The 25163-nt window shown below is 47.1% G+C and overlaps 1 protein-coding gene across 23 annotated transcripts in view; it reads right to left on the bottom strand.

Annotated features, from left to right (window-relative positions):
- Positions 1-2958: 2958 nt before the first annotated feature.
- Positions 2959-25163, bottom strand: part of LOC111837306 (rap guanine nucleotide exchange factor 2) — an 82509-nt gene continuing 60304 nt past the window's right edge. For 5 of the 23 annotated variants that reach the window (XM_023799211.2, XM_023799215.2, XM_023799227.2 and 2 more), the window contains 25 exons: positions 22214-22391; positions 20624-20760; positions 19566-19724; positions 19222-19374; positions 18136-18300; positions 17771-17878; positions 17473-17676; positions 17184-17292; positions 16666-16912; positions 16366-16523; positions 15955-15969; positions 14655-14895; positions 13986-14369; positions 13638-13849; positions 13413-13536; positions 12858-12881; positions 11714-11937; positions 11263-11427; positions 10872-11021; positions 10058-10123; positions 9388-9507; positions 8682-8895; positions 7305-7786; positions 6855-7220; positions 2959-4747 (listed from right to left, as the gene is read on the bottom strand). In XM_023799211.2, coding sequence (XP_023654979.2) covers positions 6877-7220; positions 7305-7786; positions 8682-8895; positions 9388-9507; positions 10058-10123; positions 10872-11021; positions 11263-11427; positions 11714-11937; positions 12858-12881; positions 13413-13536; positions 13638-13849; positions 13986-14369; positions 14655-14895; positions 15955-15969; positions 16366-16523; positions 16666-16912; positions 17184-17292; positions 17473-17676; positions 17771-17878; positions 18136-18300; positions 19222-19374; positions 19566-19724; positions 20624-20760; positions 22214-22391 — 4383 coding nt within the window. In that variant the 3' untranslated portion in view covers positions 2959-4747; positions 6855-6876. Of the gene's footprint in view, positions 4748-6854; positions 7221-7304; positions 7787-8681; positions 8896-9011; positions 9508-10057; positions 10124-10871; positions 11022-11262; positions 11428-11713; positions 11938-12857; positions 12882-13412; positions 13537-13637; positions 13850-13985; positions 14370-14650; positions 14896-15954; positions 15970-16365; positions 16524-16665; positions 16913-17183; positions 17293-17472; positions 17677-17770; positions 17879-18135; positions 18301-19221; positions 19375-19565; positions 19725-20623; positions 20761-22213; positions 22392-25163 lie in introns of those variants that run through there. The other 18 variants (XM_023799214.2, XM_023799217.2, XM_023799229.2 and 15 more) reach the window with 13 other exon arrangements.

Genomic DNA, 25163 nt, shown 5'->3' with positions numbered 1-25163 from the left:
ATCAGCGAGTGACAGGGGAGAGGGCACCGCCTTGCAGCCAATCAGCTTTCAGATGGGGTCATTGTCGAAAACTCACCAGGTAACACAGTAACATCGATGTCAGCCGAAGGGGTATAAGTAACATGAGGTACAAGTAAGTTACCAATGACGCTGGATATTCTTTCATTATTGATATAAACCTGATGGAAACACACGTTCTGCAGAAGATAAAATCCCTGTTCTCCTGATCGAATGTTTGAACTGCAGGCCCAATATGGCGCCTTTGATCTTTGGGATGAAAATAACCACTGTCAAAGATTTAATACCCCCCCCCCCAGCCCCCCGTTTCCTTCGCAGTGGCCTGCGTCATAATTAGTTTGTGTCCCCTGCATTTTGACATTGATTTTAATTGTGTGTGTGTGTGTGTGGGGGGGGGGGGGGACTCCAGATTGTCAACAGTTTAATCCAGAAAGCAAAGTGGAACCACAGACAATGTGAATTCAGGTCACAAAAGGACATGGCTATTGTTACATTTAATTAAATGAGCTTCTGTTTACCAATATAAGAGATTGTCATCCAGGCAGAAGCTTTTGTTTCAAAGTAAAACCACCTACGTGAGTGTAAGAACAGCCAAAAAAAAACCAAGGTTAAAGAGAAACGTAAAAGCGAATGATTAGGGGGCAGCTCTAATAGACACCTGGGGCAGCAGTACCGTATTTTTAATGTTATCTTTATTCCAGAGCTGAAGGCTCCCTCTCATCCCACACAAGCAAGGACTCCCCAGGTCCTCTGATGTTGGCAGTGATGTGCAGAGGCAAAGACAATGCCAGCCACCCCCCACTGCGTACTCCACTCCCCTCCTTCTCTGTCGGCTCAGTGGGAAACTGAACAGAACCCCCCCCTCCCCCCCCTGCCAGGACGGGAGGACGACGGACAAAGTCAGCCATGGCGACCCATGCAGGACATTCCGATTATTTTTAATTTTTTTGTTTTACGCTATATGCTGCAATGCATCATGGGATAATCAGTGCAAAATATGGAAATTTTTATAACTTTCTCATGAATGCCAGGACCCAAGGGTTCCCTGCAGAATATTGTCGAGAGCTTCACGCTGCCTCTGCCGGCTTGCCTTCTTCCCATAGGGCGATCTGGTGCCATCTCTTCCCCAGGTTAACGACACACACGCACCCGGCCGTCCGCATAACGTAACAGAAAACGTGACTCATCCGACCAGGTCACCTTCTTCCATCGCTCCATGGTCCAGCTCTGACGCTCACATACCCATTGTAGGCGCTTTCGACACTGGACTGGGGTCAGCAGGGGCACCCTGACTGGTCTGGGGCTACGCAGCTCCATATGCAGCAAGCTGCAATGCACACTATGTTCTGACAGTTCTTCATCACAGCCAGCATTAACTTTTCAGCATTTCGTGCTACGGCGGTTCTCCTGTGGGATCGGACCAGATGGGCTATCATTCACTCACATCAATAGATGAGGCTTGGGTGCCCATGAGCCCATCATAGGTTCACCGGTTGGCCTTCCTTGGACCACTTTTCGTAGGAACTGACCACCGCATACTGGAAACACTCCACCAAACCTGTTGGAGATGCTCTGACCCAGTCGTCTAGCTGTCACAACTCGGCCATTATCAGAGTCGCTCAGATCCTTCCGCTTGCCCATTTCTCCTGCTTCCACCACATCAGCTTAAAGATCTGACTGTTCCCTTGCTTTATATATAATGACACCCTTGGCAGGTGCCATTGTAATGAGATAATCAATGTTATTAACATCACCTGTCAGCGGTTTTAATGTTATGGCTGATCAGCGTATACATCCTCAGACATGCATCTCAGAATTTTTTTTTGAAATAGGTTGAACAAGAGGCTAAGAAAAGGCTTTTGTCGCTCCACGGACATTGTGGCTAATGCACTGAATCGAAAATATTTAAAACGCAAAAAGAAAAAAAGCCTTTATGAGGCAGGATATGAAAACCAGCATCCAAATGAAATGGGAAAGTGAAACACAATAAGCCAATTCTTCACGTTAAAATGATTTTACTTGCATTGTGTTATTCAGTTAACAGCGTCTCCCCCCACTCACCCCCCACACACTATAGAATGAGCTACTCACAGAGACATTAGTCCAAATCATATTAATTAAACAAATGCTTGATACACAGGGAAGATAACACCTGCTTTGTGAGGGGATTCAAAGGGACCCCCTCCCAGCTTATTGAATTACTGTCACCTTACATTACTTTGAGTATTTTTTAATTAAAGGCACCACGGACATCGTTTACGCTTTGTCTGCTGGATGAGTACTTCAGCATAACTACTGGTTCCCTAAAGGTATGACAGAAGTGCCCAGATTTCCCATGCTGTCGGCAACGTCTTTGGCGTACAGCGATCTCCTCTAACCGTTCTTATATGAGAGTGCCGCTACCAAAAGGCGTTGATCAAATGGCCTATCGTAACACTTACCCTGAAGAACTTGCTCAAAGAATACGCAGCGATCCTTGATAGCAGGCTGTTCTGGCGCCCTGGGAACGCTGCAAAGCATCAGGCATTGATTCGGCATCCAAAAGCACTACATTTGCAAACCCATCAGTTTCAAATGTCAATAGGTCGCCTTTTCACAGCACATCGCTCGAGTCGAAATGTTCGGAATAATATCAGAGAAACCCAAAATCCACTTCTGTTGAAAAATGTCATACCTTTACGCACTGCTTTTCCAGGGGATTCATAGAACATCATTAAAATGCCGATCAACAGTTCATCTGAGACCTTGCCGCCTCTTCTCAAAGGATGTTTTATTTAAAGGGAGGATCCGATTGTGTCATGGGCATCGAGCAGAAGCTATGAATCTACTGCCGTCCATCAGTCTTGATATAAAAAAAAAAAAAACAACATTTCATAGGGAACATTTTATCTATTACACTCATTCACCACTAACCCCTTACATATCATATCCCACAGACTCTTAACGGTATAATATTTATTGATAACCAGCTTCATATAAACTGGGTGTTGAGGCATAAACATTGTACATTTCTACAATTTTCAACAAAAATATAACCAATATGTACAATTATTGTATTAAAAATACAAAAAAAGGATACAGACTCCACCAACTGTCTTTCTAAAAGACATACAGTACAAGTAGTATCAAAAGTATGAGGAAATGATTAGTTAAAATGTGCATTTTAAACACGACATCACAGATCGAACTGAAATTAGCAGTTCTACAGTATTTACTACAATTACTGTATGCTTAAACATTTTTTTTTTGTGCAACTTGTATTACAACTTGGATTCGGCCTGCCTATTCTCCAGAGACGATAGAATCGATTAATGAATATTATTAAATTACAAACAATCTGTAATGTGTGTAAATGGGGGGAAAAAATAAAATCACACAATTCCTTAAAGTAAAATATTAAATAAAGCACTGAAGTTACACTATACAGTGGGGGAAAAAAACTGCAACCTTCACCTTTAAATCTATTTTCAATCACTGATCAATATGATCAGCTCAAAAGAACAAAGAAATTAAAAAGAAAACAGAAGCGGATAAGACTACTAAGTTCCTCATACTACTCAGATACGTAGCCTTTAGAGTCTCATGAACACAACAGGAATCAGTTTTTATCTTCAGTCATTACAGAGGGATTAAGTAGCAGCAGAGAGGGATTCTATATGCCGGCTCTCTTTAGACATGCAACAAAATCTATCATCGCAACTATGAACAGTCTTCATCCTTCAGATGTGTGGTGCCATCTCATGGCAGGGTTCTTCATGTGCTGGGATCTCCTGGATCCAAGTAGAGCCTCAGCCATGTTCTACCCCGTCGGGGGCTGTCCGGTCCACTTAGAACAGGGCTATTCAATTCAGGCCCTCGATTCCAAATCCAGGCCGTGTTTTCAGTTCTCCCAGGTAGTCAGTTTAATAATTACTGATTCTGATTGGTCAGAGGCGTCACACCTGGCTCACAGGTGAAGGAAGGCTGGAAAACCAGCAGGGCTCGGCCCTTGCGGACCGTGAGTTGAATAGCCCTGTCTTAGAAGCTTACAAAACTCAAAAACAAAACATTAAAAAAAAATTTTTTTAAATGACCAAGGAATAATACTGTAGTCATGGAGATGCCAACAGGTTTGTTCTTGAAGCACGATAGCATATAAAACTGTAACAAAACTCTGCAAAATCTGCACAATCTTCACCCGTGGTCATATGGAGTGCTACAATTCCTACACAATCTAGAGAGGACGCCGAAAAAAATCGAAGAGGCAATAATGTTTGTTCGTTTTTTTTTCTTTCTCAATATTGTCATCACTAAATAAGTCATGGATAAAAGTGCAGTCAAAGCTTGACACGTTGGTGACAGATGTGTGTGTCTGTGTGTGTGGGGGGGGGGGGGGGTAGCGGTGGATTTGATCTGTGACGGCAGGGACACGTCAACCAAAGTTTCACGTTACAGTTTCTTCTTCTTTTTTTCTTACAAAGTGCCAAGACGACTTTTTTTTTTTTTTTAAAGTTTCGTTTTGTTTTTCCATGTTTCACAGTATCTTTCATGCAGGGAACTCAAATCCCCGTGCTTATTTAAGGCAGGGAAGGGGAAGGGGGACACTCCCCCCAATCTGATAAGGTTGGAGGACAACTCCCCCACCCCCCAGTCCATGTCCCGTACTCTGTCCAAGACTGACTCCTGGCACCGCTGCACATAAATTCCAATAGATGGCGCCATCCTCAGACTGCAGACACTTGTTCATCTTCTGCAATGACGGGGAGGAGAGAAAAGACATTCAGGACCAGCCTCTCAAAGCCCCTCCTCCCCCGAATCGTGATCAGCCAAGACGTGGGTCCAGTTCCTTTCAAAATGAATAACACCCCCTTTCCGTATACTATAGATCATTCCAGAACAGCCCATTTTGTAATCTGGACATGCCCCCCCAAAGACAAACTGCATAATATTCACAGATGTTCTAAAACTATTCTTTTGGTCATAAGTAAATTCTGATACATACAGCATGAGTATTCATATCTTTGCAGATTTTAATTAATTTAAACTGCGCCATGGGCTTATGTTATGTATATTTTACTTGTGATATTTCTAACGAGATAATTCTGACTCATACACCAGTACGTGCAAGCTTTTACAATGCACAGTACTATGGTCCTAATAAACTTTTCCTGGCTCTTAACAGTTTCCTCAGGTCCTGTTTAATAATTTGGAACCTTTATTATAAGTCCATACAGTATGTTAAAGCTTTATATTTTCCAAATGTGACATAATAGGATGTTTGCTAAGGATTATGGGATACCTCCTTAAAGGTACGTTTTGAGTATAACTGACTGACAGAAGCGTTTCTCTGGGCTGCTTGACATGAACTGACAGAGTTTTCCTTTTCCTTTTCCCATCGCAGGGGGAATGACGAAGAGGAAGGGTGAATTATTTTTTTTTGCATCGGAAACAGGGCCCCGGTCTAAGCTGAACTCAACTTACCGTGACTCACCGTGTCAAGGCAACAACAATAAAAGATAAAGTGAATGAATTAAGACAGCAGAGTGGCCAGACACACTGCCAGAAATGGTATGCAGTGCGAGTAGTAATGTGTACAAAGGGTCTGAGTCACAGTACTGATACCGTAACTGAAATGGCAACATAATGATCCCATTCTTTTGTTTTTTTTTACTCACAGAAAACACACAATCACAGAAGTGAAACCACAAGCGGTGACTGGACACAAACGTGGTGAAGCACAGGTAGGCTGGCAGGTGGCGTTCGCTGGAAAAGTAAAGATGGATGGATGGAGTGAAGGAACCGGTGGGAAGAGTGACAGCTGGATGGCGGTATGGTGGCATGGCAGCATAGTGGTGTGGCACTGTGATGGTATAATGATGTGGCGGTATTGCCGGTATAGTGATATGGTGGTTTGGCAGTATGACAATATGCTGGTACAGTGGTATGGCAGTATGACGGTTTGGCAGTATAGCAGTATTGTGGTATGGCGATATGGCAGTATAGTGATATGGCAATATAATGATCTGATAGTATAGCAGTATTGTGGAATGGCGATATGGCAGTACAGTGATATGGCAATATAGTGATCTGGTAGTATAGCAGTATTGTGGTATGTGAGTATGTTGGTATAGCAGTGTGGCAGTATGACAGTACAGCAGTGTGGTGATATAGTGATTTGGCAATATTGCAGTATGCTTGTGTAATTGTACGACAGTGTGAAGGTTTGGCAGTGTACCGGTATTGTGGTATGGCAGTATGGTGGTTGGCACTGTGACGGTATAATGATATGGCAGTATTGCCGGTATAGTGATATGGTGGTTTGGCAGTATGACAATATGTTGGTACAGTGGTACGGCAGTATGACGGTTTGGCAGTATAGCAGTATTGTGGAATGGCGATATGGCAGTATAGTGATATGGCAATATAATGATCTGGTAGTATAGCAGTATTGTGGAATGGCGATATGGCAGTACAGTGATATGGCAATATAGTGATCAGGTAGTATAGCAGTATTGTGGTATGTGAGTATGTTGGTATAGCAGTGTGGCAGTATGACAGTATAGCAGTATGGTAATATAGTGATTTGGCAATATTGCAGTATGCTTGTGTAATTGTACGACAGTGTGAAGGTTTGGCAGTGTACCGGTATTGTGGTATGGCAGTATGGTGATATGGCAGTATAGCAGTATTGTGGTATGGCAGTATGACGGTATAGCAGTGTGGCAGTACGACGGTATGGCCCAGTGCGCACGTGGCATGCATGAAGAGGCACGGAGGTCCAGGATGCTGTGGACGTGGCCAGTGGCTGCGCCTGACATGCAACGCGGTGAAAGGACGCCGATCCATCAGGGCTTTACCTGCCTGGTGCCTGCCTGTAATTCACGGCTTGGTAGTCTCGGGTGTGTATGCCATTGTCTTCCTCTGAGGAATAAGTTTCGGAGACAAGGACTCACCCTCCTCTTCCTCGGCAGAGTGCCCTTGGGACGGGAAGTGGGGGTGCCGGGGGTCCCCGTCGGCGGGCTTACTCCACTGGAGCCGGCTGGGTGGCCGGGAGGGGGGCTGGGGGGAGTCGCAGGAGCGCGTCACCATCCGCGAGCGCTGCAGAGCCACGTTGTAATCCGGAGGCTTGCGGCCCGGGTGCACTGGCGGTTCTGCGAACTCGGTCAGGGCCCTGTAGCCCGGCGGTGTAGGGGGAGGGTCCCGGAACCGGCTGTCCTTCCGCACTGGACAAACAGGGAGGAGAACTGGGTCAGCGCAGGAGGACAAGGAGAAGATGAAGAGAGGAAGGGCAGCACGGAGTCACATACCGATGAGATTTTTAGGGGCGCCAGAGGATGCCGGTAAGTGAGTGGGCCGGCCGAGCTGCCTGGGGGCGTCCAAGATCATGCTGGTCTCCGGGTCGGAGCCGACGTCCTTCCCTCCCCGGCGCTTTATGGTTCCGGTGTCACCCTCGGAGTCCTCACCCCAGCAGCTGCCGCGCACCTGTCCGGGCCGGGCCCCGTGTTCTGGGTACGCAGGGGCGTCGGTGGGCCACAGACCAGCGCCCTCTGCAGGGCCGTCTAGGTGCGGCAGGCCAAAGGTCAGTGTCTCCCAACTGCGCTGGTGCTGGATGGTCTGGATGTTGTCATGGGAGCCGCTGGAGCAGGATGTCCAGCTTCCCCGGCCACTGTCTGCCGCGTCGAGGGACGCCCGGTCGCCCTGATCCTGGGTCAGCTCCTCGGAGCTGGGGGAGGACAGCACGGTGCTCCCCGAGTAAAGATGCCGGCCCTCGTGAATGGAAGTATAAGACCTAATGGTAAAGGGGATCAGTCTCAGTGCTGTGAGGGATACTGCACTTAAAGAAAGCTCAGAAAGTTACGGAATACAGTGACACGTGAGTACAGGTCTTAGTGATCGTAAGAAGCTTCCTGTTAGCGCAGAGCACAGAGGGTAAATACCAAAATACTTCATATTATTTTATATTAGTGGTGCATCTACATGGGAATAATGGCCAATACTGATAACTGATATATTTTTGAGTGATATTACCGATAACGATAATCACAACAAATCTGTAGTGAAACTGACGTCAGTGACGTTACTTCCTAAGATCCCATGAATGGGTGCAGCAGCCGCATTATATAATGCAGGCAGTGATACATCAGCAAAGCAGCTCCGACTTGAGAGATTGTAGCGAAGCGCTAAGTGGCGAGTGAGCCGACGAAATCCCTCGTCCTCCATCACGGAAAACAGATGATCATCCAACGCAGTCATCGCCATTATCGTAGCAGTTATATCTATAGCTCTGGTACTGCTAACTTTTAAAATCGATAAAGTCTATATATGGGCTGACAGAGATCAGTTAACTGATATATCGCACATCTCTACAATACATTAGACCAGGGCTGGGCTATGTGTGATGTTGATATCAACATCGCATATTATGCGATTGAGATCAGGGTTGGGCAGTCCGGACATTATACCGTGGCATAATCATTATTACGTGTGTGATCAGCTCACCAACATTATTACGATTCCTGCATTTTATTTCTGTTTGGTTAAAGTTTATTTTGGGAACATTTTCAGCTCCTTATTTGCTTTATAAATATTGCAATATGTATTGCAAAAAAGTCACATTACGATATTTGAGTTTTTCCCCAATATAGCTCAGCCCTTAATGAGTCTATATGAACTGGGTATCTCACCCGAGGCTGTACTGGTCGGGGTCCAGGGTAGCCTTGCGCTCCATCCGTGACCCAGCGAGGTGGGCATCACCCAAACAGGCCGCGTGCCTCTGCCTTCTCTCCTCGTTGAGCAGCTCCAGCGACGATTCGCTCACGAGGCTGGACCGCGACGATATCTCGCTGTGGCCCGAATCTGACAAGTTGTCTACCGCCCCGCCAGGCCCCAACGAATACCCTGGAGGAAAACACGTGAGCGGGATGGAAGGGGTTAAAAAGAGTGGCCCCTCCCACTTGCCTCCTCCCCGATGATTTCCAGTTTCCTGGGCAGACGGCCCAGGTGACATCATGCTGGGGTAGCATCATGTTGTCACGGTGACAGAATGTCCACATGGTGATGAGTTGTCATGGAACCAACGGCGTTACATCAGAGCCACGCTACATGTTCATAGGCCCTGGAAAACGGGCCTTTAAAGCCCAGGTCTGGATCCAGCACAGCGTGAAGAGCATTGAGGTTCAACAACGCCACCCACGGACCAGAAGAAGCACTCATAGATGCGTCTTAGCTTTCCCATCCTCATTGTATCTCATTATGGCTGGTTTGACAGCTTAAGAGGTGGCAGGTTGGGTGCGTAGGGGTGGGGAGGGTGAAACATGTTTGAGTAAAATAAAATTCAAAATGCTTAAAGAGGTCTTAGAGTGGCAGTCTGACTACGTCGCAAAACCCCACCTATCCCACAGGTCCATGCGGCACCATTGTTATTCCCGTTACTGTTCTCACTTGCGAGGGAAGAGGAGGAGCCGGTTAGGTCTGACTGCCTGGAGAGGGGGGACCTCAGCTGACTGCCACCTGACAAATGGGACAAGAGAGCGGTTAAAAGGGCCACCTAGTGACCACTGGCCTGCCAGCCCTCTGCACAAGCTGCACGGCAGCAACCACAGCAGGAAAGCTACACGGAACTTTCCGGAAAACGGGCCTGTAAGGACAGGGAAGCCACTCTGTTAGTAAACAAAACGCCAATAACAATATTAGACATACCGGGAGGGGGGGGGGGGGGGTAAAACGAAGCGGGAGGGAAGGTTTCTTTTAGTAGGTACGAGACACTGCAGAGTTTTGGCCAAGTTTCAGCAGTAGCTAGCTGAAAGAACACATGTCCGCGCCGCAGCAGGAAACCACCAGAAGCATTCAGGGAATGCAAAGTCACTTCAGAGCAAAACGTCACATCGACCTAAAACTCAACGCTTAAGTAGTGAAGATGGGTAAACACGAGGCAGACTTGCGTCTCCCCAACATGGACGGGCTCAGTTAGCGACACACATGGCACGAGGCGAGCATCAGCGCGGAATTAGTGCCTCCCTGCCCCCCCACCCGGCAAAGCAGCGTAACTGCGGCCAATTACCCGACAGTCTCTGCCTGTCACCGAAGGACACACGTCTAATGACGTGATTTCTCTTCAGTGGACATCCTGCATGCAACGAAACGTGTTTCAGCACATTATGGCACACAATCATGAATTACAAATGTCTGTGGATCACATAAAAAATTTACCCGCATTCTAAGGAGCACACGGGGTCATACTAAAGCAGAGGTTTTGCAGTGAGTCAAAACCCCGTATAACTCACAACTGACAGTGCTTGTTACACTGTCCTACACAGTCTCAAACAGAGGAACTACGCTGAAACGTAAAAGGGGCTTCAAAATGTGTTTGACTCTCCTCCCGCATGTGTAGTAGGGAGGTAAACGATACTGTACTTATTCAAAACTGTGCGGAATTGAATTAAGATATCTTGTCACATCAAGTTAAGATAGAGCTGAACAGACCATGTCATTTATGTCATTTATAATTGAATTTTGATAAAATACGCATTTACTATTTTTTTGCCTTTGTGGGGCAGTATGTGCAAGTGTATGGAAAAACAGCTCCTGCGACGAAATTTATGCTTTATGCGTAAAATGCTGAAACGTGTCACTTAAAATATTGCATAGTTTTTCTTTCAAGTCCAATAGAAATCTATCATCACATAAAAAATAAATAAATGTGAAGAATGTTCTGGAAAAAATTATAACTGGTGCATAAAGAAGAAAAACAAGTTACGGATATGCTAACAGTGTTAGCATAGGATGCTAGCATGTAACCTAGCAACATGAGCCGCCTCCCTCTGTCAAGGACAAGGCTAAGTGACTGTTTGCATCTGGTCTGATCTGGGACCCACCTTTCCGGGGGGAGCTTTGGGGGGAGGTGGGGGGGGTGGACAGTTGCGAGGAAGCACTGGATACGGCGTCTTCAGGTGCCTTTTTTTGCCGTTCACTCGCTTCTTCAGACAGAGACAGGATTTTCTTCAGAGACTGAGGTGAACTTGTACCTTTTTTTCATTTTGAAAAGAAAAGATGTCTAATCAGGCAAACAATAATTTGCCACGGAGTTGTGATTTTTTTCTATTTTTTTTCTTGCAGAACAGCAATTCAAAAACCAGTGTTTATAAAATCCATAGTAATACTCAGAATCCGCCACTAGATGGCACTGTGGCTCCAAGCAGAGGTTAAAGCTAAACGATTCTTAGCAGCAACCCTCTGGTTAGAACACAAAGAGCAGCCAGGCCTCACCGAATGGCGGTAGGTCCTTCACCGGAACCTTCTTGCGCGACGGGTAGAGAGACACAGCAGGCACCTGCAGGCCCTGGCCACCTTTCTGCGGCTGCTTCGGCTGGTTGGCCCGAGGAATCACAGGCGACGTGTCGGGCTTCTTTTTGTCACCCACATTCTTGGGCACTGGCGTTGAAAAAACAAGAGGAAAGACCAGGAATATAGCATTTTCTATCAAAATGATCATACCTGTAATTCACTTGTTGTTTTGAAAAAAATTAGACATACCACCCAAACATAGAGAAGGGAAGATCTTAGCGTGAGAGCTTTTAGCAAGGACCAGCTAAAAATTCTGGGCTTCCTGACAAAATGTCACCTTGGACCTCGTATACGGATGAATTTTATGTAAACATGAGCCCCCTGAATCTGCCAGGGTGTCCATGACCCTACGGAGCCCCCAGCTAAGACTCACAGGTGTTGGTGGACGGTTCGCACTGGAGGGACATGGTCTGCAGGCTATCCTCGCTGGTGTCCAGCGTCAGGTCGGACAGGTACTGGCGGACGCGCCTCGCCATCTGGGCGTCCTCGTACAGCTTCTTGGCGTTGAGGAAGGAGCTGCGGCGGACGCGCTTCTTGTGGCCCGCCGTCTGCACCACGTCCAGCATGGCCGCATTACCGCTGCCCTGGCTGAGGGACCTGGAGGGCGGGTGGGGGGGGAGGGTCGGTGGAGGAGGCGAGGACAAGGTAGAGACAAGTCAGGCAGGTGTATGTAGGGGTGGGGGGAGGGGGGTGCCAGGCAGGCGGGCACGGGTACAGGCCGTGAGTTTGAAGGGGGGGGCAGATGATGGGTCAGATGTAGACATGCACCAAGTCACTCCAGCCCGGAACATTCCATGCCTCAATCCAAAAATAAAAATGGACAGGAAACCAACCCCCCCCCTATTATATTGTGTAGAGGACTGTAAAGAGTACCCTCTGTAAATCATTTACCTTGGCAGATTCATCTACCTATATACATAAATATTATTTATACACACACAGACATGTTAACGGTTGTATGCCTATGTATGGCTACTTAAGCTCGCTTGAGTAACATGGGTCTTGGTTATCTGGGATGTGAGCATTATCATAACCGATGGCTATTAACTCACTGAAACATATTTGGTTAGTGGTTAAATTGTAGGATTTGTCACTTTTACAATCACAAAATTTTAAGACTCGGTAAAAATTCCCTATCACCTATTTTTCTCGTTATTTAGGAAGAGCTGAGTGACGGATGAAAAATGTGGTTAGTTTTTCATGAAAGGTTCAGACCTCTGAATTGCAAAGACAAACACGGTATGTTTCGAATAAAGCATCCTGACGTTGCATACAACTGCGCCATCCAGTAATGAGCTTGGAATGATTCCTAGAGGCAGCTTTCATATTTATATTATTTTTTAACTTTAACAAAACGAAAAAAGAGAGGGGGGGGGGGGAAACGTTAATTTCACTCTTGGGGTTTGGAGAGGCGAAAGTGTTAAAAAAATAAAAGATAAAACAAAGAAATGATGGCAGACGAAGAGAGAGGCAAACTGGGCAATATAGAGTGCCGTGAAATGGGCCACCAGACTTACCCCAAACTTCTCCACTTCTTCTTCCTGTAAGTGAGAGCCATGAACAGTGAAGCATGGGGGACAGAAGGAAAACGGAGAGAGAGAGACAAGGCCTTAGACAGGAAAGACCAGAGTACCCGAATGAGCAGTATCCACAAGGCCCAGGGACATGTCAACAAATGCCTTGTCATGACTCTTCAGCATGGAGAGACACTTCTTGTGGCCATAGAAAACCCACCCAGAGGGAACACAAGACACCGAGGAAAGAAGCTGGACTGACAGGGAAAACCCCAACCAAGATGGATGGTAGCCAGGTAAAGCCCTCTAGAACAAGCCAGCAACTCACTTAAGCTGCCATGGAAACTCATCCTCAGCAAGTCAGTGGAGCTTACAAATAAGCTTCTTAAAATGCTGGCTCTGATGAAGGCAGCCGCCCAAATGTAAATGCTAGCGTTAGAAAACTCGCTCGAGCTAGGCCCAGGAAAGAGATGATCTGTGCGATCTGTTGTGAAAACGCCAGGGACACGCGTTGCAGATTAACGGCATGACCCACTTCTGTCAGGGTTGGCCACGTACCTCGTTCTGAACATGAGTGCAGGATCCATGTTTACAGATGCCATCCGCCCGACGTGCCTGATCTCTTTTGCGATCATCCTCAGCTTCTCGAAATTCACCAATCCATCGACTTTAGAATCATTGCCTATAAAGGGATAAACGGTTACATAATCAATTTGCCCGAAATAAAAACCAAACTGTCACAAAAATGGAAAATGCGACCTGGGATACAGAGTGATTGGTTACCTTCATGGAGGAAAGTAAGGTCCTTCTTGATGACTGGGAAGAGGGGGATTATGGGAGGCTGGAGGTTCTGATTGTTTAGAACGTTGCGGTACTTGGCCATATTTCTGGAAGGGTCAAAGAGATCTTGAAGGTCTTGGAAGAGCTTCTCATACTTGCTGGGAAGCTTTTCCCAGGTGCCTCGCAGTCGGGAGACAGGGGCCAGATTCAAGCCACTGCAACACAAATAAACTCAAAATGAAGACCTTCTCATTCTGCAAAGAGTGGGTTCAGACATGAATCTTTCATCTCTTCACCAAGAGGAAACGCTTTGCAAGCCTTCACCCAAGGAAACGGCTCCCTTTTACATACCTGATGATGGCGAACATGGAGTTAAAGTTCTTGCACTCGCGGCAGTGGAGTGCAATCTTAATGAAGTGCTTGATGATCTTCATCCTCTTCAACTGGTTTGGTTCGCGTACAATCTCTGAGGCCACCCAGAAGGTCTCCTGGTTGATCAGCTCCTCAAACTTCTTAAGATTTGTAGAACCCATCTTGGACTTGAGCTTGAAGAGGTCATCGATGTACTCTGTGGGCTCGATGTTGCAGAAGAGCTCAAAGTTCCTCATGGAGAGCTGTGTGGCCACCTCCACCGTGCTGAGCTGCAGCAGGGAGATCTGGCTCTCCCTCAGGAGGTCCTGTGCATCCTCATCCGAGCACAGAGTCTCCGTTTCCATGTTGTTCTTCAGGTAGTACCTGAAACGATGGGATAAGAGACATACTGGTGAGGAATATACCACATGCCATTAGTGGTGTGAGTTAGAGGACTGTGGAACGTCAAGACCTGCACTGTGATGCATCTTGATGATACCAATTCCTGCTCCTGGCCTATAGCTTGGACACCAAGTGACTTTGATGATGGTTAACAATTTTACCAAGCTACGTTAGCCAAGATGACCGGAATATTGCAATTCCTGAACCAGCTGCAGTGAAAAGTCTTAATCCAGTAAGACTTCTTGCCCAAACCCGGTAATTTCTCACCTTCCACTCAGCTGGATCCTGTCGGCTAGCTTGGAGAGCTGGTCGGGCAGCCGCCTCTGCTTGATGACGCCCTCGGGGGTAACGGACACCTCGCACAGGGAGTAAGCCTCAGCGGTGCCCGTCAAGGTAAACTCCCGCATCGCCTGGGCCACCACCTCCTTGGCCGTCGTATCCCGGCTGATCATGATGTAGCGGCTCTGCTGATCAGCTTTGAAGACCCTCAGCACCTGATCGGGCAAATCTGCAGGGAAATAAAAGTGAGAAATGCATTGGGACCTAAAATTCTGATTATATTTCCTTTATCGGATTCAGTGTTTCTTCTAGGCCATTCAACATCTACACATATAATATTCCCTTACATGTATCCAGATAAATATGGTGCATATTTAAACCTGACAAACACAATTCAGATTTTAAAATCTGGCTTTAATCCCAAATAACCATAAATTTAAATGTGTGTATATGTGAAACACAGACAGTGCAACCATACATACTATGTTCATTATAGTATTATAGTCATCTTAAAATGTACTGATTCTAGTTGTATTTCATCTGTGCCTGAACGATATCCTGTTATCTCACATCCAATCCACACAGCAAAGGGTGTGTGAACATAATTCACTCAAATCTGCATACCAGGCAAACCTAATTTGCCCGACTGATTTTAATGCACGACAATTTATCCGCTGCAGGGCTAAACCAACCCAATGCACCTTCTGGTCAACTGATGTAGCAGCAGGACTCAGGAGTATCTTTGAAAGTATGGGGAAGATTGAGGACCATACAGGAACAGCATGCATATGCATGTTTTTAATGTAGCTTGGAAGCACTTGCAGAAACGTGCATTTTGTGCACAATAGTAGTAAACCAGAAGAGTTGAAGTTTCACAGACAGAAGATTGCAGGTTGAAAAGTAGCTGCGTTAAGGGGCACACCAAGGTCCGCAAGCCCCGGTCAGTCATTCGGCAAGAATTAACAAGCATCGCAGAAACCCCTCGAGCCCGAAGCTAAAGCTTCAGTTCAGACACAATCACCAGTCTCAGAGGAAGGCAGGACAAAGACCCAAAGCGCATTTAGAGTACTGAAGGACCCGAGGCGAGCGAGCTAGATCAGTGCGCAGAGTTAGGGGGCGCGGGAAGCGCAGGGCGTCCTTAAGAGCGGATGAATCACGGCGGATTATTTTTAGCCGCAAGTGAACAAACAATGCGGAGCATCGAAAGCGTCAGATGTGAGGTTCTGAAGGAAGCGGCGACGAAGAGAGCGGTCAGCATTTCTGAGACAAACAGCGATCGGATACTCACTACTGGGCCCTGTGGCTGAAAGAGAAGAGATATGTATGGGGATATTAGCTGTAAACTTAAACATCTGAACGAGCCGAAGAAGAATAACTTGTTGATTTCTGAATATTTGTTTCAATATTTCAGTATTTCAAATCTAAATCAAAGACATCACTCAAAGTTTTAATTACACAGAACTTCCATAAGCATTCACCGATTTAAGAAGATAATTTGCATCAATGCAGGCAGGCATGGTGGTTAGATGCGTCTTATCATATATAGCAAAATACTCACTATTAAACTATGTATTAACCAATATACAGTGACATATGTGCAAACAAAGATTATTTATGGGAAGACAGCGAAACCAAAGCATGCAGCTGTCCATGTCCGGCCCAAAGCGTGAGAAAGCACATGAACAAGCGCTGCTCTCACCAGGCGGGTTGTTGAAGTCCAGGATACGATGGTGGGACTGCAGAAGATCTGGGTTGCTCGAGGACAGCGTCCCGCTGACAGGAAGAGCAGCAGGAATCTGCTTGGACTGCCTGAGGCCGACTATGCTGTCATCCTGGGACTGGCCAATCCCAATGTCACTACAGGGGACGAAGAGGCCTCCGCTCAGGAATGACAATTCGTAACATCTAAATTAAGGAGCAAGCTAAACTGCTTTAGCTACAAGCTAAATCACTCAAAGTTGGAGCAGAAGTTCAGGCAATGGCTCAGGAAATGTCTTACTTGTACGGCTTCTGGGGTAGAATACTAATGCGAGTCTTGTCGAGTATCTTCTTGAGTTTGTTCCTTCCACCAACGGTGTTGGCTTTGGTCTTCTTGTTGGCCTTGTCCAGGCCCATCACCTGCTCCACATCCACGGCCAAGTCTGGTATGGAGAAGCGGCTGGCCTTCTTGATGTCGCCGATCTTTGGCAGATGGGGGGCACCGTTCTTCTTCTCCTCCGCCGGCCGGGCAAGAAGCTCCTTGAACACTGTGAAGGGAAGGAACTTTGAAGCCACGTGACGTGACGAGAAGATGCTGATGTCTGAAAAGAATCAACTCACACAAAGAGACTGGATATTTACAATGGTGGGTTCTCTTGGTGAGAAAGTATAAAACAGGATAAAATAACTAGAAAAAACAGCATCAAGTGTAGTCATTGAGTTTACAGCATCCGCTGATCTGCAGTGGCAACTCCAAATGTCTCGTGACTTCAAGTTGGACATGAAATGATCAAAACAAAGTCATGCCCAAAAACGTACCTAACAGGTTTGTTTTCACAGTGATAGACAAGTGCGTGTTGTTCTTCAGGATTTCTGTGGCTTTGGAAAGAGGGACGTTCTCGAAGTTCTGCCCATTCACCTCCAATATCTGGGATAGGAGCAAGATTGGTGACTGGGTGAGCATTCTGGTTGATGTCAGTGTGCAGAATAGTTGACACCTCCAACTTCCTGTCTGAAAGCCCTTATCAGAGGGACCCGGTCAAGAACATGTTCTGTCATACTTAAATTCAGCCCTTGTCCACGGTAAACCACAAATTCCTTGCAGTACCTGATCCCCACGCTTCAGGCCCGCCTCAGCGGCCTTGCTCCCAGCCTCGACGCTGTCAATGAAGATCCGGAAGCCCTTCTCTGAGCCGCCCAAGAGCGTGAAGGGCAGCGGGGCGTCCCTCGAGGGTTTGGTGAGTGTCACGACCCTCAGTTTGGCTTTGGCAGCACAGGCAATATTTAACAGTCTCAAATGCCCACTCATTTTCTGTTTAAGGAACAACCACAAAAACACATCTCATTCCTACAGTCCTATCGAAAGTGGACACAAGAGGACCAACAAGGGATAAGATTTCACTAACCTCTCTCTCTAGATTATTCTCGAATTCTTCAAGAAAACGAGTCATTGCGGGGTCCCCTTCGAAGTCATTGAAGTGATTGTTTACCCACAGCAACACTACCCGTGTAACCTTGGGGGGGGCAAGAACGGAAAAAAGCACGTCAGTCTTCCGAATATTAATCCTTCAAAATACTTCACGCCTTCTCGTGTTTTAGTTTTTCCAAATTACCAAGACAAAGGAGACAACACCAAGAATCAATACAACTGCGAGAACCAAACACCAAAATTCTTTGTGGATGGAATGTCAAATCTAATCTTTGAAGCACGCAGAGAAAAATACATCTGACTGCGCTAGGGGGGATAACTGGATGCGTGAGCACTACAGACCTTGTCCCTGAGGCTGGGATCATTAAACCATTCCAGGAGATTCTTCCCCACAATCATGGGGCTGGTGAGGAAGGTCCTGTACGTCAGCAGGAAGTCCTCGATGAAGGTGGGGTCCACCACCGAATGCTCCTCCACGAGATGCATGGTCAGTCGTTCCGTAGTCCCCTGGAAACGGGGCCAGAGAGGGAGACGAATTACGACCTTTCGAAAAAAGGCTAACTATCGGCTCCGTCAGGCAGAGGAAGCAGCGGAGGCGTCACGTCAGGCGGACAGAAATTACACACAGATTACGACAGACTCCGATTACAAGGAACCGCAACTGGAATTTTAAAATAAACGACTTTTCCCACCCGACATCCGAAACCGATCATCACATGATAGACCCTGTGTCACAGCATCCCAAAATAACTCCTGACCTGAAATTCTCATGCCTACATCAGCTTTTTTTTTTTTTTTTTTTAAAAAAAAAAAGCTTTGTTGTTTCACATTGTCTCTTCACAAAAAATTAATTTTGCCAATAAAATATATAAAATAACCTTTTGTCAAGACATTTTTTTCTAGCAATCACTGGCAGGATTTTCTGAGAATATCAGTCACAAACATGTCATGCTTCAGCTTCTATTGGCAGACATTATCCAGCAGAACTGTCATTTCTCTCATTAAAAATGGGACCTTTTTTTGATGCAAGACAAACCCAACAACAAGCCACCTCCCTTCATCCCGAACGCAATCACTTCACAGTTAGATCTGAAAGCTTTCCCGGAAATGCAGGAAACGCCATGCGGCCGACCAGAATCGTTAGCGGCGACGTGACGAGATTCGGCGAGTTCTTGAAGTCAGGAAAAGGTAACGGGGGAGAGGAAAAGGTAACGGCTAAAAACGGGGGCCCAGGGGGAGATGGAGAGAACGAAAAAAGGGACGGGTGCTCTCTCAGGCCCGCTCTGCGGGGAGGAAGAGCTGAGGAACACGATTAAGTAATAATTAAAAAAAGTACAGAAACCAAACACTTTACTTTACATTGATCTAGTATAAAACAAGGTTAACAATATATCAAGGACACGGCAAAAATATGAAGTCTGGTCTCACCTTGATGACAATGTGTCCCTTTCGGGTACCGGTGCGGTCCAGCTCGCGGTGTTCTTTCACCATGACGATCTCGCCCTCCTCCTCCACCTTCTGCATGTTCTTCTCCACTTGGTTGAGGATGCAGCAGTAGTCCTGCTGAGCGATGCACACGAACTGGACGGCGAGAGGGGCGGAAGCCAGAGAGTCAGGCCTCGGAAAGTGAAACCGGCGGGGGCCATCAAAGACGGAGAAGTGAAAGCTTCCCGGGCTTATTATAATCGAGTGATGCGCGTAGGGGACTTTCCCTGAAAGGGTGGGGGCACCTAGAGCCGTGTCCGAATCCCCCTCCCCCCAGAAATACCCACCTGACAGTCGTCCACCTTGGTCTTCATCACCCCTTTCATGTACTCCTTCCCCATGGTGGGCGAGACCCCAAAGCTGTTGCCCATGCAGAGGATCTCCGCGCGCCCATCTGGGTAGGTCACCTCCACCGAGCCATTCAGGATCACCGACCAGGAGTCCAGCTGTGAAGAAGGGGGAGAATCTCAGTACTGACTTTCGGCCTGTCTGACCAAGAGCTTAAGGTCTTCAGTAACCAGGGAACTGCACTGGTGTAAGGCATATTGCCCAGTGAAGCAAGGTTTCTCAAAGTCTTCCTTGCCCAGTAAGGCGTGGCCCTTAGCACCGTGTCAATCTCGACTGCCGATTTCTAGACTTTAGTCAATATTCGAAATGGTGTCGCACCACAGTTAACGATACAAGTACTGAAATAACAGCGATGACGCACTGGGCGATAAGCCATTTTTCCACAGCGGAGAACGAGGGATTTCTCCAATTCTTTCAGCACTTTGAGGACGCAAAGTAGCAGCCCATGACAAGTTTATAATTCATTATTAAATCAGGCCTGCAAATCAATGCTTCTTTTTCCAGAGAACAAAAGAACGATGCTATGTCATCCTGCTAACCGGCGCTGACAAGCTCAGCAAGTTTCACCACTGGTAAGTCCACCCCCCCACCGCAGCAATTAGCTCAGAGCTTAGCCACTTACCAGTATCGGCAAAGTTAGATAAATTAGACACAAAATATATCGGTATCCGGTGGAATTTCCGCATCGATGCACCAGCACTACACACCTTTGAGAATGTGTTGTATCCCTTTATACTGTATATATACTATATCTTAAAAGTATTTCTCTAAACACATTTCTTAATTTAAAATAAGTTTTAAATTGCATCCCAACTGGTACTAAAAATTCTAACTTTCATATTAATAGAAAAAACAGGATATTAAAAAGTGAAATTTGTGCGGAAAATCCCGTCTCAGGTCACCATCGGCCATACACCGATATGACCCTTCCTGAAGTTCATGCATCATTTTTCCCAGAAATCAGATCCCCAGGAGGCCCCGAAGGAGTTCTGCTGACCTCCTCGCCGTCATTGAGCACGACGGTTCCGGCACGTTCCACCACGGCAAACACCATGACTGCGCACAGCTCCCGACGCACGGACATGGTCATGTTGGCAAAAGCAGGAAGCTGGTGCATGAATTCCAGTAATTGTTCTGGTGGTGAGAAAAAAAGAGAGAAGGTCCTTCAGTTCCATCCCAAGCTCCCCAGTTCTCCACGGTTCATCAGTCCACCGGCAAAATGACCTGAATGTGTCAGACTGAAGTTGAGCTATTTCACATGGAATATAACACACATACTGACAGGCCTTTCAAAAGTGGCAAACCCAATCATATACTCATATTCATATCATCAGATTTTTCTACTTCTAGTTCTTGAGAAGATCAAATAGCATCAGGAAAGTGCTGGGTCCAATTCTGATCATCATCACTGAACTTGGCAAACATTTATCTTATAAAACATTTGTGTTTCATTGGCTTGCTGGATTAGTGGTGTCTAGGTCTGTGAGGGATACGTGGCAGACTAACGCATTCGCACCAGCTAATGCCAGATGTTTGGGCACTGAAGTTTAATACCGGGCCTTGATGTCTGGTCTGAAAGCCCAACTTTTCAGGCGTGTGCCAAAGCAGGGCATGAGTGAGTCAGCTGCTGTAAGATTTAGCTACACATTTAAAAATAATCTCTAATATGACACTGAATATAATCCTTAAGTCAGGGTTTAAAGAGATCTGGCAGAAATGCAGTATCGACAGCTACTTGCATCAGGAGAGGGATAAAGGATCAGCTGGCAGAAGCTGGGCTTCAGGGACAGGGCATTTTGTGGGGGGGGGGGGTGGGCGGGCATGCAGCCTGAGGGTTTCATTGCGTACCATTTAAAAAAAAAAAAAAAAAAAAAGTGAGTGTTTCAGAGAGATCTCTGTGACACGCTAAGAACAGGAGGTTATAATAAGCGCAAGATGAACAAGCAAGTTCGGGTACCCTCCTGTCAGGATATGCAAAAAAACAACACTAGGCAAAGGATTATGGGTAGAAGGCAGCGATGGAGAGCAGAGAAAGGCGTGGGTGCATGTGTGTGGCTTAAGTAAGAGAGGGCGCGGAGAAGGTATTACGGCACCCCCCAGAGGAGAACAGGCGTGGAGGTTTTGTGGTTCGAATACGAAAGGGGATCCCTGCATTAATCACCGTGAGAAAGGAGGTATGGTAGGTTTCTTACATACACATATTCAGACCAACCAGGTGCAGCTCAAATTCTGTGGTTTCTATTAGAATACTGAAAGTTTTAACCAAAAAAAACTTTAAGCTTAAAAACTTAGAGACAGAAAACAAGCAAAGATCAATAGACGTGCCGGCTTCACTGGAACAAAACCGGACTCAAAATGCGAGGGAACTTGGCCCCTTTGTGTTAAAGTGGGGAGAATAAGAGAGACCATAATTCATACAGAGGGGCCAACCTAATCATTAGCCAATGGTATGTTTGGAATTGGAGAGTGACAAGAGAGGTGGTGCTCTTAGGACCAATCAGCTTTCAGCTGGGACCACGGTCCCCGTGGCCCCGGACCCCTGTATACATTCTTGACGATGTCTGCAAGGCGGTGCTGGTATCCGCACCAATGTCGTCGTCTGTCCTGTCCATGGGGTCCTTCTCCAGACAGTCCCGCACGATGTCCCTGCTCATGAGGGGGTCCGAGGCGCGTTCGATGTCTTCCTCGTCGTCATCTTCCTCGGAGTCCACGGCGGTCTCGGGCAGCCCGCTCAGGTCCATGTCTCCGGCCTCGTTCTCCGTGGCCTGCGGAGAAGCAGCAGAGCGGGGTCACCTTCTCCAGAAACATGCCGACCGCTGCTTTAACCTCTCGGCAAGAGAGGAACAGCGCCCCCGCCCCCCCACCTGATGAGGAGCAGCCTGTAACAAACCGTGCAATTACCCACGCCTTCGCTCTAATCATTAGCATTATGCTGTTCCGACATGCTGCCCCCTCCTGGTGATGTCTGATTGGTGCAGCTCAGCCCCAGGCCACCCACAAAGGGGTGGGACGGAGGTGACAGGGAGTTCAATCATACTGACACAGATAGCCAGCTTCTTACACAACCTGCGTAAGCCCAGTTAAATTCAGGCTGCTTATCTCTAAACAAAACACAGGCTTATCTCACCCGAAACACTGTCTACACGTTTTAGTGAACACAGACCCAGGAAAAAAATGCATACAATGCCTAAACGAATCCTTCAAACGAACGCTGCACAGAAGCCGTATTAGGTCATACGGGGGGGGGGGACGACACTTCCCCTTCACAGGGACAACCTTGAAAACCAAAGGTTCGAAACAAAATGCTGCAACGAGCCTAGGAAATGCCTTCTTTTTTTTTTTTTTTTTTAAAGCTTCTGGCTCCTACCGTGGGGGGGGGGGGTCACCTTTAAATTTTTAAATGCCACAGATGAGAGAAACGCAGCCTCCATCTTATAAATGTTTCATGACCGTTTGGTGGCTGAAAGCACTCCAGAAGAGAGGGGGTGACTTCCTGCCATTTCTCAAGGTGGGGGGGGGGGGAATATTGGTGCAGAAAAGGGAGGGTAATAAAGGAGGGTAATATGTGGAAAACATCGAGCCAAGCTGTTTGAGGTCCATTGGAAAAAGCTGTCATATTATAACTCCAACATAAAGTAAATTACCTCATGTAACGCTCTTGACGGTGAGGCCGCAACTCACCCTCAAGAAAAATCATTTCCCGTTTCGCTTGTGCGACGTACGAATTAATGCGGTATCAAAACGGCACAAAACGACAGGTAAATCCCCGAACGAAATCCATCGGGCCGAGCCGGGTATGAATTCCGCATGTCAATGAGCACTGCTTGCTGCAAGGAGGCCGAGAAGAGTCAGTGTTTTCAACAGGGCTAATTTTGGAAGGGATTGGTTAAGCCGTCAGGTGACTGGAACGGAGGGAACGGGCCGGGTTAGTGCCATCTTTGCCTGGCAACCGTAGAAGGTGCCGGTAATTAATCTCCGCGACCGTTTCCGAAAAGGTATGATATGAGGAAATGTGTCAGTGAGCTGCTTCTCCCTGCGCTAAATTTATCGGTATTATGCACGACGTTCATAATGACAGTGCAGAAAATTTCAGGAGACCTGGGGGGGTGATTGTTGGCTGCAAGGCTGGCAGTAATCATCATGGCGTGACAAAACAGCCAGACTGACCCCCCCCCGAACAACATCCAACTCTGACATCAGACATCAGTCACGCCATAGTTTTGCGGCATCGATAGATAACGAAGAGTCAAGGACCACAGTTTACTTCCTGTGTAGCCTCCAACCTCCCCCCGGATACTTTGTGGCATAGCAACGACGGGCAGCCCAGGCCGCTTAGCGCGGAAGAGACTACAGGCATCCTGAGTGGACGAGATCAGACAAGACCGGCATGATATAATTACAACAAAGCCATGTCCGACTCCAAGCTAGAAGAGGGCAGTTTAGCAGCCTGCCAGCCAGGGGGTCTACACCCTGATCCAATTTGGCCACTTATGATATGTCACATGCGATTCGGATAGAAGCACAATTCCCCGTGCGAGACGGGGCCTTTCTGCAAGCTTCCTCCCGCACTCTCATGGCACAGGGGACTTAAATGGCAGTGTTAAAGTACAGAGCCTGACAGCTCAATGATTATCTTCACCAGTCGGAGGGCTGTTATTTCCCAACAACCATCTACATCCAGCATGGCTCCTTCTCATGGTGTGTGTGGCTCAGTCAGATAGGGATTTGTGCTTATATCATGGGTTCGAATCCCGGGGCAGCCAGACGAATCATATAGCTGCTAGGCCTTGGAGGAAGGACCTTAACCCCAGTCTCTAGGGATGCTGACTAGTCCTGCCATGGGCACAGTAGGGGCATGGAAGTTAGGGGATCCCGACTCTTTATAGGGGCCTCAGAATACGTACAATTGGATGGGGGACAAGGTGACTTAGGACGCCAAAAAATTCCAGTTACGCTTCTGGGCCCTGCTCTAGGACGCCAAGCTTTCCTCACTTCTACGCGACTTCGGTCAAAAGCATCCTCTAAACAAATACATGCAAATAATACATTTCAGGTCAAAAATGTCTTGCACCCATAAGGGATTAACACAATAGAGGCACTGTATTATATTTTCGGTTAGATTGGTCTGCATGACCCAGACTGAACCCTGGAAAGGGCCGCACTGCGGAGAGACAGGCGGCCTGTAATTCCACCTGACGTCTGTCCGCCCACGCTCCTGCATCGAGGCGCACGCGACCTGGAATTAAAAGGAAGCGTGATTCTCTCAGGCACCAGCAGAGCAGCCAACCAGAAGACCTGGTGTAATTCGTGAAGATGGGTAAGGGTATGGGCCGGGGGGGGGGGGGGGGCTGGGGGATGTTGTCAGCAGATGGTATGGCCCGTGTACCCGGGGACGCCCAAACTGGGGGCAGAGTGCCGGAACAGAGAGGTGTTGGACTCGTCACAGGGAATTACGGCCAATTAGGCCCAAGAAGCCATGACTTACTCCAGTCTCCATTCCTCACTCTGTGCTTAGCACCACGGCACAGTGGTTTGGA

This window comes from Paramormyrops kingsleyae, chromosome 25, assembly GCF_048594095.1.
Source record: "Paramormyrops kingsleyae isolate MSU_618 chromosome 25, PKINGS_0.4, whole genome shotgun sequence".
NCBI lineage: Eukaryota > Metazoa > Chordata > Actinopteri > Osteoglossiformes > Mormyridae > Paramormyrops > Paramormyrops kingsleyae.
This window is presented reverse-complemented; position numbering and strand designations above follow the sequence as displayed.